The following is a 15259-nucleotide window of genomic DNA, read 5'->3' as shown; positions in this document are numbered from 1 at the left end:
GATAGCCAAAGAGTGATTGAAAGAATTGTGATTGCATTTTAAAAACTGTATTTAATAAGTTTGGTTTGATTTGTTATTTAAAAAGTTAGTATTTTTAAATCAAGATAATCTATAGCAGAATAATTTTTAAACATTTTTTCCACGAGAAATTCGTAAAAATAAATCTTTCAATTGCAAACCAGAAATATTTTAATAATTACTTGCTATAAGAATCATGGAAAATAAAAATTAAAAAAATTAATTTCATAATTAATAATAAACTATTTATAATAGTTTAACTATTACAATTTATAACTAAATAAACTGTATTAGTTAATTAAATAACATTCATAATTAGCTAGTTTATAATATTTATAAACTGACTGATGTCATCAATTATAAATATTATATTACAATAAATAATCTAAGAATGGTATAATGGCTGATTTGATATTTTAAATAATTCACAGGGCTGATAAATTGTATTGGCTCAAATTGTAGTTTTATTTATTACCTTTAGTATTTTGAATTTAGAGAACAAACCGAAAAATAAACTATTTTGAGTAGTTCTTAAACTAACTGAAATCTAAGAGTTTTAAGAATGAAATAGGAAACCACTCACTCATCAATTCCACAGTAAACCAACCATGGAATTCTTGTTATTCCTGGGAACAAACCATTTTTAAATGATTGATGTCGTGTCAGGTTATCTATTATTGTAACAATTACGATTGTTAACACAATTTGTTAATTTACATATTTTGTGCTTCTGTTTATTACAAATTTATTTCTGTACAGTATACAAATTTTAATTTATTATCATTTAGTATCAGATATCATAATTTAATTTTACAGAACATTTTTAAAAGATACTTGCATATTAAGTGCTACTTGTGTTTCAAGTCTTAATCTCAGTTAAGTGTCAAATATAATATCAATGTTTAAAAAACTTCATAAGCTCTGTGTTTTTAATAACTGCATTTCCATAAAAACAAATTGATGTAATAAAACATCTTTTACTTATTTAACATTTTAAAATTTATTTTGATTCATTATGATTGCTAAATAATAGAATATAGGACCAAAGTGTCAAATAAATAATTTAATGCAGAAAAACGTTCATTTTTTGCTGGTTGTTTTGACAATTTTTTTCTTCTTTTAACATTTTTAAAATAATAATTATTGATTTTAATCAATATTTCCGGAAGCAGTTCTCCAGCCCTCCTTGTTTTGCACTGGAAAGTCAAGTATTGGTGAGTTGTAAGTAGATTAAAACCTTTTGACTCTGCACATCCTGGTTAATTATATTTTTTTAAATTTAGCAATACCTTGTTAAATACAATATGGATTAATGTTACTAATCTTTTTTTAGCTGTATTAATACCTACCTAATTCAAGAAGATTTATTTACATGAAAACAGAATATTATTATCATTTTTAGAAGTTCTGTACAACTAAAATTAGTACAGGTAATGTTAAATATATTTCATTAAATTAAAAAAAAAAATCTGTCATGCAAATTAAAATTTAAGTTATTAGTTATAGAAGCATTAAGACCCTCATCTCCAATTATAACAAAGCAATCATCTGAAAAAAAATCAAATCACCTCTTCTATTTGTTTTATATCGAACAGTTACAAATTCTCCTGTAAAAGAAAGAGATAAAATGATGAAAATCAATTTTTAGAGATGAAACCAGAGACTTGTTAAAATTAGCATTGCTTTTGAATATTAACATATAAATAAAATTTTCTTTGATAAAATGTCTGTACATTGTAATATAATATAATATAATAATATTTTTACTTACAGTATTAATAATTAAGAAAAAAACAATGGGAAATCACCATAAAGGAATCAGGACTTCTTTATAAAAGAAAGAAATTGCCTTCAATTATCAGGACTTTCCTAATATTTTAACATTACATCATACAATTTAAAAATGTTAAACTTATTAAATATTTTAAACAGTATGTGAGACGGACTGTTTTTATCTACTTTAGTTATTGTAATAAAATATCTACTAATTATCAAAGAATCAAATAGTCATTGACAAAATCAGAAAGCATAATGGCACAATAAAGTTCATAATAATAGGATTTCATGCCCGTTTAAAATAAACTACATTATTATCTAATAAAAAGACTGAAAATAAATAAAATTTTCTAAAGAATTAACTTAAGCCTATCAGTCTATAAGATATACTTTTATTTATTTATTTACATTGAAGACGATAATTAATTTAACTTCATCTTTGTGAAAATGTTTGAATAGAACCAGTTTCACATGCACAAGTTGTTCCCTCTATAAGAAGCTCAATAGGATAGATAATAAAATCTTGGTACATTTGGCTTCTGGCAATAACATTTATTTTTTTATACTCATATATAATCAATCACTAAATAAATATACAAGTATCCATGTACAAAAAATAATTTTTTTTATTATTGACAAATGTGTAGGACGATAAAAATGGATTATTAAGTTAAAAGTATGTTTAACTTGTTTGAGTCAAATACAAGAGGATCATCAAAAAAGTAAAGAACATTTTTGTTTACAGATCTCATTGTAGACGATTTCTCACAAATCATCTTATGTAAATTAATTCTAAGTTATATTACTTTAGTATAGGCCAAGTTTTGTAACTACTGAATATGTTTTTATTGCTTTTCTAAACATTTAGAATGTGAAAAAAACAAAAATCGTGCAAAATCTGAGAATAAGTGTGACATAGTTTAAAAATTTGTAGAGAAGTAGGGAGAGTGTATGATTACGAAGTTATGAATGAATCTAGTGAAAGAAAATGGGTCATGTACAAGAAAGGAACATTCCTTCACTGGACATGATGCAACATTTTCTCTCATTATGAAAATGATTATTGTGGATTATCTTCTCTTATGATTACAGAATAAAAGTATGAAGTATATAAAAGTAAAAAATTAATGATGAAATTTGTAGGGACAGGCCGCATTTTCTGAATTACGAGAGAGGTTATCTCTAAAGTAAAGACCGTTCGTTTCATTGTAAAAAATTTATTCTGAAAACTTCATAAATAATTTTTATTTCTTTTAAACTACATACCTTATACTACTTCTCTATATAATCGCCACATGAATTAAATTTATCATTGCGATACACCAGCTTCAATATACCCTCATCGTATTCTTCTACCGCCAGTCCATTTAACCACTGATTAACAGCATTTTTAAGAGCATTGTCACCCGTGAATCGCTTACCACTCAAAAATTCATTCAATTTCACAAACAAATGGTAATCAGAAGGAACTAAGTCTGGACTATATGTGGGTGATCGTAAATTTCCAATCCAAATGTTTACAGTAAATCACGTGTTGAACCCGCAACATATGGACATGCATTATCGTGCAGCAGGACGACGCCGTCAGCAGCCACCCACGTCGCCAATTTTGAATGGCGCGCCGTAACTTACATAAAGTCTTCCAGTATAGTTCTGCATTTATAGTTGTTCCACGTGGCAAGAAATCGATCCCAAAAGACTGTGGCCATCAGTTTGCGTCCAAATGGCTGTGGCCTGATGTTTGTCGATGTGGTTGATGATATAGGATGATGCCATTCACTTGACTGCTGTTTTCTCTGTGGTATGTAATAGAAATCCATGTTTTATCGCCTGTAACAATTGAATTAAGGAACTCATAATCTTTTTCTGTGTAGTGCATCAAAAATTACAAAGCAGATCCCATTCGGATTTTTTTGTGATGTTCTGTTAAGATGTGCGGCACCCAACGTCCACAAACCTTTCTGAAGCCTAAACGGTCATGAACAATGCAGCCTATAACAACTCTTGAAACATCAGGATAAAGAAAGAACAGATTGGAAATCGTTGAGTGACGGTCTTTTCTGATTTCATATCGACACCTTTCAACAAGTCTTCAGTGATTATCGAGGGTCTCCCCGAACGTTCTTCATCTTGCCCATTAATTCTGTTTTTTTTAAACCTTTCATATTATTTTCGGACGTTTCTTTCATTCATTACATTTTTCACCATAGACAGCAACCAACTGCCTATGAATTTCAGCCGGCTTAACGTTATGATGGTTTAAAAAACATATGACTCCATGTATTTCACAATCGGCAGCAACATCAATTTTCCTATTCATTTTATAACGTAATAATTCACACATAACTACAATGCAACAACTTACAGACAACAATGCAATGTGTACCTTACTAGCGTGGCCATAAACAACACAGGTTCGCCAACCTTAAGGAGAGAAATTTCCCAGCGGTCTTTACTTTAGAGAGATCCTTTGTACATAGCTCATTTCCTGAAGGTCTCTGTAGCATAAAATTATTGGTGCACATTGTTGTTGTATACAAAAACATACATCAAATGGGTTCACTCTCTTAGTGTCTGAAGAAAAGAAACTGTGAATGGAAAGGAGTCTTAACAGTTCATGACTGATAATCAAGAGGAAATGAATTTCCTACATTATACTGTTAATGGTAATCAAATAGGAGCTTTCATAAAATTGCTGAAGAAAATTCCAATCATTGAAGTTTAATAAATCAAGAACTTCCTCAAAAATAAAGAAAATCAAGCACCTCTAAAAATATAGAAAGTAATGACAAGGATTTTCTTGGACTGGAAAGGTCTTTTATTCATCGATTCATTTCAAAAAGTAAAAAAATAAATTTTCAGGTTTTTTTGTGAAATACTTAAGTAATATAAAAGAAACAATCTGACTTAAATCAAGCAGCATTGTTTTGGTTCATGATCCCACTCTTCACTGTACTCAGCTGTAAATATTCAAAAAATTCTTTAAAATTTTTATTGGAAGGCATTCAAACTGCCTTAAGCTGGAGATTTAAGTTTATTTTCTAAAACAAAAAAATCTAAGAAGCAATCTTTCTGAAATGATGAGGTCAAAAATTCTGACACTAAAATGCCTGACAAAACTCGTAACAGATTTATAATAACAGAATAGTAAAATTTATAATACAATGTCATAAATGTTCAGAATTAAATGTTGCCGATTTAGAAAAATAAAGAAAGTTTTATTGAACTACCAGATAAATAGCTCCTTTAAATCTATTAAAGCCAAACATTCCTTACTTTCTGGATAGCTTTGTTCTTTAAACTTATGATTTAATTTATAGCTTTATAAATTTCCGCTGGTTTTTGTAACCAGTAGATGAAAACAATATACGATATATAACAAAATATTTTACATAAATATTCAAATTTAATAAGAAAATAATTGAAAATGTTCATAAATACTTACTGTCTTTATCAGCTCTGTGAAGAGAATCATACATCCGTTTGTACCACTTTTGCTGGTTTGCGTCTTTTACCTCCTTTAAAAACAAATGTAGTAGAAATTTATTATTACTGTTACAGTACTAAATTAAAAACATAGACCAACTTTAGAACAGAAATTAGTATGAGGCACTGCTGTTAACTGATTCACAAAACCCAAAATAACCAATATCTTAGAGGGTTGGGTTTTATATTGATGTTAAAGTTTACCTAATTGTACTGAATTTTGTATTGGATTTACGTTATAAATAAAATTATGTACTTCTTTAATTAGAAACTTAGATTCTTCTTTTTTTATAATTTAATCCTTTCTTGTCTTTAGGAAAGAATGCAAAATCCAAGTCCTTGTATCTTTTAGCATGGGAAAGTTCAAATTTCTAAGCAAATTTCTGAAAAATTTATTGTCTAGCTTTTTACCATTCTTTCCATAAATTACATCTAAATTTCTGTAATGACATAGATACATTTTCTTTGACACATTGGTTAATTTATGTTTACAATGATAAAGAAACTGCATGCCCTACTATTCTGTCCCATTTTCATTGCATTGGCAACTGACATAGTACAAATGGTTTGTAAACAAGCAACTTAACTGATACACATTCATTCATCTCAAACATCATAAATAATGTTGTTCAGAAGTATAATGAAGAAATTACTAAATAATCATATTAGAATTTAAGGGTTTTATATAAAATGTACAATTGTAAATGGTATTTAAATTTTTACAAAACTTTTACAATATTTAATCCAAGAATGATTTATTCAGTGAAGAATAACTATTATCATACATTATTCATTATACATTTTTATATCTATCATATAATTTTGATTGAAAATATTATTTTTACACATAAAAATACTTTATTGAAAATCCTGTAAAATTAACATTTTTCTTGTGAAAAAGGGATTAATTTACACTCTTAGTGACTTTCATTACAGAGTAGATTAATGCACACATGCTTGCATGCCCGCTCACCCACCCACTCACACACAAAGAAAATAATAAAATAGCCAAAAGTGTTGATAATAATAGTTGAAAATAATAAAATAGTCAAGAAGTTGTCTGCATGTGGGTATATAACAAAAGAAGAAGCGAAACTAATAAGTATCAATAACGTGATACCGCCAAGAATCTACAGAATAATAAAATTACATAAAAATGATTATCCTATAAGACCTATAGCAAACTGCACAAAAAATCTGACATACAAGCTATCCAAGGTTTTGGTTAAAATATTACAACAAATAATCAGAAAAATAAATACATCAAAGATTCATGGGAATTCCACACATTCATTAATAAGCAAATAATACCCACACACTACAAATTAATTTTGTTGGATGTAATTTCATTATACTCGTACACCAGCATTCCGAAGAATTTAGTAATTAAAGCAATAGAAGGCAATTGGAGTAAAATTGGAAAAATAACTAAAATTCAAAAAACAAAATTTTTAGAATGTATAAGTATTTGCATAGATAATATGTATTTTAAATTTAAAAATAAATTATATGAGCAATGCCATGTTTTAGCAATGGGGTTACCAATCTCATCCTGTTTAGCAAACCTAACTATGGAATATTTAGAAAATAATGTTTTAGAGAGATTAAGGTGTCATTCTATAAAAGCTACGTTGATAACATTCTAGTATATGCACATGAACAGAATATTGATTTAATAATATTAAGTGAATTTAACCTATTTAATGAACATATACAATTAACATTGAACATACTATTGTTCATACAATAGTATGAACTTTTTGGATTTAACAATAAATCATTTCAAAAAGAAAATATCAACAAAATGGTACACATAATCAACATTTTCAGACAGATACCTAAATTTCCTATCAACACAACCAAGATTACATAAAAAATCTGTAGTCAAGAATCTTGCAGAGTAACAAAATTTACAAACCTCGAAGATAGACCAGAATATATAAAAAAAGCAAAATATCTATTAATAAATAATAATTATCTAGAAATATCATAAATAAAAAATTTTAAATTACAATTCATAAACACTATAATAACATATCAGCCAACCATTTTAATAAATTTAATAAGAGTGAGATTATGTTATATTACCATATGTCGCAAATCTGTTAGAAAATATTAAAAGATTGCTGCAAAGGGATTTCACAATAGCCTATCAAAATTACAACAATCTGAATAGTATGTTTTCTAAATTAAAATTGCCGATAGAAAAAAATCAACAAGCCAACATAGTATACAGCATTTCATGTAAAGATTGTAACACATTGTTTATTGGACAAACATAGAAAAAAGGAAGTGACAGCACTGACAAAACATATTATAGAACATGAACACTTGTTTGATTTCAACTACACCAAAATATTAGACAAAGAACAAAGTACATATTAAAGGACCACTCTAGAAATGATATCAAGATAAAATACAAACGCTTTGAACAGACAGCCGGATTAAGCAACATATATTATGTTAATTTAATTTAAAAAAATAATATTTATATTGTAAATTTAGTTTTAAAGAAAATAATGTTTAATGTTTGTAATTTTTGAGGAAAATATGTACGTTGTAAAGGTTTCAATGCATAGGAAATAGCAATCAGGTTATATAAAGAGGTAATTATCTACAGATAAAATGAGTCAGGTATGAGTAAAGGGATCTGTTACAACAAGATAGGATGGCTGGACCAGTTAATTTCTTGAGATGTAAGAGAATTTTGATGATGTATGTACAAATGTGTATTGTCACCTGAGGAAGCTTAGAAAATTCTAAGTGAAACGTTGTGTATTTAATTTATAGGTTTGGATAGTTGATTGGTTAATCCAATATTTGTTAAGAAATAAAGGTAATATTTTTAAGTAAAATATGTGTTTTTATTGTATTTAATTCTATTCAATGAAGAGGAAAATAAATTTAAATAAATTACATTTAAGTTAATATTCATATACATATAGAAACAAAGAGAGAGAGAGAAACTTATTATCACATAAAATACTGTTCCTTTTATAACCCATTACTCAGCAGATTTGCCAGGACTTAAACTACTACAGCTTCAAATTTATTAAAACATACACATATCAATAAATACGACTAATAACTAAGCAATAAGAAATTTTTTTTAGAAAATAAAGGTAAAATAATCTTGCAGTTAGTAAATCTCAAACAATTAGTGATCTATTATATATAATTTTAAAAACAGTCATTGATTCTTACCTTCATCATTTCCTGATCATATGCATAAAAAATGACAATATGTAATTAATTACAATAAAGTACTGTTTATATGTTCATTAATGAATAATACTTCTATCATTAGAAAATGATAGATCTTATTATGCAAATCTAGATCTTATTATAAAAGTGAAAAAAAGATTAAGATAACACTGAATGTTATCATACATTAGCAGTAGAAATCTTAAACAGACATGATTAATATATAGAATAATTTTTGGTATATATATATATATATATATATAACTGGAGAGGAGAGTGAGAGTGAGAGAGAGAGAGAAAGCATAAAATTAAATTTGTTTTAGTAGTTATTTTTAAATAAATATTTTTTTAGCTATTTATAATTTTTTATCTAGGCGTGACAGAGCAGCTGATCTCTGTCAAATACACCTAATTTGTAAGTAAATACAATACTTATTTAAGTAAAAATATTACTTTACATCTTTTTTTATTGATTCCCTTTTATCTTTAATTTTAATTTTAAAAAATAAAAATAAAATTAATTAAATTAATCTAAATTTTTATGTTTAATTTAATTTTGATTAAATATGAGGTGCAATCCAAATATTCTACAGATTAATCTATAAAAAAAAATTAATTTCCTAAAAATTTGTTGCCATTCATTACTATAAAAACAATTTTTTTTCCTATGGATATCATGACACCATCATTTTTTTTATTGAATAGAACTGTAATTCATCTTCCATCAGTCATTAACTTGCTCCTGTAATTCAAATGGTTTTCTTTAATGGTCTCAGAATATCTTTCCTAAGCTTCAGCTGATCTTTGTAAAAAAACTAGTCTCGCAGACCAAATCTGGTGAGTAGGGTTTAACAGATACTGTTATGTTAGTAAAAGTAAAATATTTACTCACAAGTGATTTGTGGGCAGATGCAATGCCACTCGGCCTCCTAACAAGAAGTGCAGTTTGTACAATCTAATGCTACACATCTACCCAACGGGTTGGTCTAATGGTGAACGCGTCTTTCCAAATCAGCTGATTTGGAAGTCGAGAGTTCCAGCGTTCAAGTCCTAGTAAAGCCAGCTATTTTTACACGGATTTGAATACTAGACCATGGATACCGGTGTTCTTTGGTGGTTGGGTTTTCAATTAACCACACATCTCAGGAACTGAGAACTGAGAATGTACAAGACTACACTTCATTTACACTTATACATATCATCCTCATTCATCCTCTGAAGAATTATCTAAACGATAGTTACCGGAGGCTAAACAGGAAAAAGAAAAAAATGCTACACATCTGTAATACTACCAGTTTTCACACCATATTTAAATTTCAGAAACTTTTGGGCAACACCTCTTACTACCATTTTTTATTAAAATATATTTATATATTAAAGGTAACTTTTCATAGAATTACTGTCTAAAGACATTTTTAAAAGTACTATCAATTTTGAATTTTGATTCTCTCTGTCTCTTTAAACCACAGCAGCCTTATTTTATTCTACTGTGGTCCAATCCATGAAAGTTAAGTGTGATAGATAAATATAAGAGATTAAGTAAAGTAATAAATACATTTATCATCTTTCTAAACAAGTACTAGCTGATTCTCATTCAATTATCATTCAGCAATCTTTAATTTGTAATGGCCATATACAAAAATACTTGATTCAAAAAAAAAATTTAATTAAAATCTTGTCAGAATTTTACTTGAGGGATCTATAAAACCTTAAATCATAATACAAAACATGATTTGATCAAAGATTAAAAACTGATGTAACATAATCAATTATGATGACGTTGATGTGACTTGTGAACACATTCTTTTGTTTAAATCTAAATGTTAGAAATAAAATATTGGAATGGAATAAATTCCTGAAAGTGTATATAGATAGATAGAACGAAGCTTAAAAATAATTATTAATATCCAAACCCAAATGGACAAGATGTAATAGTATAAGTGCCATGTATGACGCCACCATAATAACCCCAAAATTGCAGGTATAATAAAATTAATCAAAAATTGTGAAAGAATGGTTTTAATTCTCTACTAATTGTGAAAATCAGAATCTTAGAATGCTAGAATTTTGTTAAGGTTTTTTTAAGACTGTGTTATAAAACATATAAATCATCTTTTAAAATAAAATAGATAGGAACTAAAAGAAAAAATTGTAAACAAAGTTTGAGTGATTTTTATAGATATAAATAACTTAAACAAGTATGTAAAAGATAAAACCAATAACAGAATGAATATTTCACTTTGAAATTGTCAGGCATTGTTTTCAGTTAACTATAATGAGACATGATGAGGAGTGTGCTTGGTGAGTCCATAAACCTTGGTTATAACCAAACCTTGGATGTTACAACTCCACGGTTGTAACACTTTTAAAATCTTAAATTATTTAAATAATTTCACTTTTTAAATTATTTTTTTATATTATAGAAGCATAAAACTGTCATTATGTTTTGAAAATATTTGAGTCAAAGTAAGAATTGAACCTAAAATAATTCTTGTGAATGTAATTGTAATAAAAATATTAATTTTATCCTGGAGTAACTGGTATTGTTTATGTAACATTACTAATTACAGAGTCAAAAATTATCCCCAAATTAATCTTTTTACTCTTCCTCTAATCAAATATATATATTCCAAAAAAAATTATTTTTAAGAAACATTCTCAAAATTAGATATAACTTTATGAAAACAATTCTAATACACAATGATTTTTATAAAAATCAGATAGGTTAACTATGTCAATGAGATTAACAAGTTATTGTTAATGTCATACTTCACCAATATGACTGATCAAGACAGCAATTCCTTGAAACTTAGAATTACTTTCTTTTTTTAAATTATTCACAATTATATTAATTTTTTCAATGTAGATAAGAAATTTAGAGGTTCAAATCTAAAAAAATATTGTTACTTTTAACAAAGTATTTTAGTGTTGGTGTTCCTATGTAATCTGCCTTGTTTAATAAGAATAAAATTAAACAAGAAATACTTACTGATCTTAAAACTATAGGTATCCCTTCTCTAGTTGTTGGTCCAATCCCCTCAAACTTCCTAGGTCCAAGTTCTACAATCTTCTTTGGTTTCTTATCTTCAGTTTCACTGCTATACTCTCTTCGCACAGAATAAACTGGAAAGCAATTATGAACAGAAGATCTTAGAACAACTAGAATATAATTCCCTTCATTTTAATGGTACAAAGCTTTCATTTATAAATGGAAAAAATTCAAAATGGACAATTTTAAATAAATCTACTTAAAAAAAATAAAATGAATTAATAAAAAAAAAAATAATCTAAAGAATGTAGAATTTATTCATGCACCTGCAGGAGCTCCTAATATTACTACATAGAAAAATTTAAAAAAATAATTACTGCTACTGCGAATACAGACTTTTAACCCTAATGCAGGTAAAATTTTGGGTAACTAGTCAACACTGTCAATTGGTGTTATAAATGGTGCTGTTCGATACTGCATCGCCAAGGTAAAATCTGCTTGAAAAGAAATAGAGTTACTTCTTATAAATGAATTTCTATCTCTGATATAATTATTACTTTTTTTATAAATTAATAATACAAGTTCTGTGTCAGAACTTGTAGGGCAAGAAAAACTTACAGACTAGAAAAACTGCAGATAGACCTGTTGTGGAGTAACAAAAAAACTAATCCCTGCTGAATAAATTGATGAAGTAGAAAATTAATATTAAGTTATTATGTATTAATATTACACCATAATAATTTATTTTTAATTTTGCAGCTTTAGAATAACCACCCAACCATAGCAACTTGACTATAAATAACAGAAAGGAGAATTTTTGTAGCAAATGAAAAATACCAAGCATAAACAGTAATCAAATTCAAAATCTTTTAGTTAAAAGACAGAGATGCTACCATTCATCCAAGGAGGTTAGAAATAATGAACATACATTAATCAATTTTAATACAGAATAAAAGATTTTGATGAAATATAGGTTTTAAGGGAAATCAACTGCTATAGTTATTAATCACTAATAAATGCCAAATGCATTTAGTGAAACTACACTCAATTTTATTTAAATTTAGTGATCCACAGAAATGATTTATTTAATATAGGTTAGGCAGTAGACATGTTACCTTACTTCATAGCCTTAAATTTCCAGAATGCTACTATTCGTATTATTACAACTGCTGTGTTCCAGTTCTGGAGCTATCAGGTGAGGAATACTGTTTACTGGTTAGGATAATCTTTTGTATCATTTTTCTTGAATGGTTAATCAAACAATAAAGTTAAAGCTTATACGTGGGAATATAATGGAAATTTTGTACTCTATGAAAAAAATGTCGTGCCTGATCAGTTTTCAAGAACCTGGAACCTTCTGAATGAAAAGCATATGTACCATAGAGGTTGATATATATCTACTATATATATATATATATATATATATATATATATATATATATATATATAGAGGTTGGCATATAGAGGTTGATATTGTTATTGGTCAGCGGTAACAATATTATATATGTGTTGTAATGTAGCAGTGTTGAAGTTGTGTTGAAGTGATTATTGTACTTTTAAAATGTAGCAATTGTTTTATTAATTTCTTGAAAGTAAATTTTTAGCTATTTATTTAAACTTTCAAATTACTTTTTTACTTTGACTTAAAATTTTAAGTACCAGTAGACAAAAATTTTAAAAACAATATTTCCTGTATTAAGGGATCCAAATCTGAAGAGTGTAAGGATGAAATATGTACAGCAATTTACTTCATGTAAATTTATTTAACTCCATTATTTATTAAAATTAATCTAAAAACTAAATTTTTACTTAAATAATTTTAGTGACTTAGGTATGTGTTTGTCATTATGAATAAAAGTATAATTCTGCAGTTCTCTTAAATAAATTTACAAGTTTGTAAATTGTATTGAAATTCAATACAGTCATCTATTTTTTAATTTAAATTAGAAATGTTTAGTCTTGGCTTAAATACTTTCACACACGTAAAATAAAAATTTGTTTTTTTTTTGGAAAATTTAATTAAAGAAATTTAATTTTTTCCCCTTTTAAGAATATAGAGTATGGAATGTAGCAAAATTTGCAAATGAATTTTTCAATAAAAATAAATAAATAAACAAACCTTTGCAGAATCTAATTTTGTAATGATCTTTTTTTTTAAATGATCAAAAACCTTTTAGTCTTTACAAGAAAATGATGCCCCTACTCATGTTATGTCTACAATTCAAAGCTGAATTCATGAGAAAAGACATTGATCTATAAGACTAAAAAAGTATGTCCATCAGAGGTGTGTTACCCATTAAGGGTAAATGAACACAAAATTGAATAAGCTACTCCCCTGTATCTGCATCCTGGTTTCCTAACAGATATGATTATTATCTTATTTTTTATCTTTTTCCCCGATACCGAGTATGATTTATATTATAATTTCTCAAGAAGAATATTTGTTACATATTTTCCAGTGATTTAATTTGTTGCTCTTTTATTTTATATGTATAACAGTTTCCTTTCTTTCTTACATCTACACTTTCGTGATTTTTAAGCATAACCTTTCTCAATCCAAACCATACCTTGGAACATCAAATACAACACTGTGATCACACAAATATAACTAATTACCCTAATTCTTTAAGAAAATTATATCAAATAAAAAAATAATATATAACTCACTGATTTCATTTGGTTCTACTAGTGGTTTTTCTTCGGGTATATCACTACTTTTTTCATCTTCTAAATAATGAGCTCCTCTTGGTAACTGGCCTTCTATATTAAGAACAAAAACAAAAAATTATTAATTATCTTTTTACTTCATAATCATCTGAGTTATTTCAACAATTTTATGTCTTGATAAATATGTTTATTTATAATACTGTTTAAAAAAATTGATCCAATAATTTTATTCTATAAAATGGTACTTTAAACACTGAGTTTTTCAGTATGTAAATATGAAATGTGAATACCTTGAAACATGTATGAATTAACACTTCTCTAAATTTGGTTATTCTGCACATTAATGTAATCACATGAAACCACATTTCATTTAGTAATGAAATGTGGTTACATTAATCACATTTCATGTGATTACATTAATGTGCAGAATATGTGAATTTTTAACAAATGCCCTTATTTAGTACTTTAGAGATCTCTACTTTTTTCAGAATAGTTTTTTTTTTACATAAATGATTAAAAAAGATAATTAAATTTTGAAATTGTAGATCTTTACTATTTCAATCACTGAAATAAATGAATCACTTATTTTAAATAAGTCATTTAAATTATAAAATAATAATAATCACTTATAAAAAATCATTAACTATGGAGACATTAGAGAATATAAGTAAGCAATAAGATTTTTTAAATTAATTTTACCAAATTAATATAATCTGCTGTTATGATGAAACTTTTAGAAATATTTATTTTTACAAACAACTGAAATCATTTACAGTAATTAATTTGGTTCTTTAAGTTATTAAACAAGCAGTTATTTAATTTCAAAATTTTAAGATTGTGTTGCTCTTAAAATCATTGCTTTAGGAATTTTTAACTGGAAGTATGTACAATGATTTTCCAGGAGGCAGTAGCAATTATTATTATTATTATTATTTTTTGTTTGAGGTTTTAGGGCCATCGACTACTATGGTCATAGTATGATTTATATTATAATTTCTCAAGAATAATATTTGTTACATATTTTCCAGCGATTTAATTTGTTGCTTTTATTTTATATGTATATCAGTTTCCTTTCTTTCTTACATCTACACTTTCATAATTTTTAAGCATAACCTTTCT

General features: G+C 26.7%; 1 protein-coding gene across 8 annotated transcripts in view; it reads right to left on the bottom strand.

Annotated features, from left to right (window-relative positions):
• LOC142322063 (uncharacterized) overlaps positions 1–15259 on the bottom strand; it is a 516135-nt gene that overhangs the window by 113706 nt on the left and 387170 nt on the right. For 7 of the 8 annotated variants that reach the window (XM_075360702.1, XM_075360700.1, XM_075360706.1 and 4 more), the window contains 4 exons: positions 14141–14233; positions 11474–11607; positions 5240–5312; positions 1587–1625 (listed from right to left, as the gene is read on the bottom strand). In XM_075360702.1, the coding sequence (XP_075216817.1) occupies positions 1587–1625; positions 5240–5312; positions 11474–11607; positions 14141–14233 (339 nt within the window). The remainder of the gene's footprint in view (positions 1–1586; positions 1626–5239; positions 5313–11473; positions 11608–14140; positions 14234–15259) is intronic. The other variant, XM_075360705.1, reaches the window with a different exon arrangement.

This window comes from Lycorma delicatula, chromosome 3 (assembly GCF_047948215.1).
Source record: "Lycorma delicatula isolate Av1 chromosome 3, ASM4794821v1, whole genome shotgun sequence".
Classification (NCBI taxonomy): domain Eukaryota; kingdom Metazoa; phylum Arthropoda; class Insecta; order Hemiptera; family Fulgoridae; genus Lycorma; species Lycorma delicatula.
This window is presented reverse-complemented; position numbering and strand designations above follow the sequence as displayed.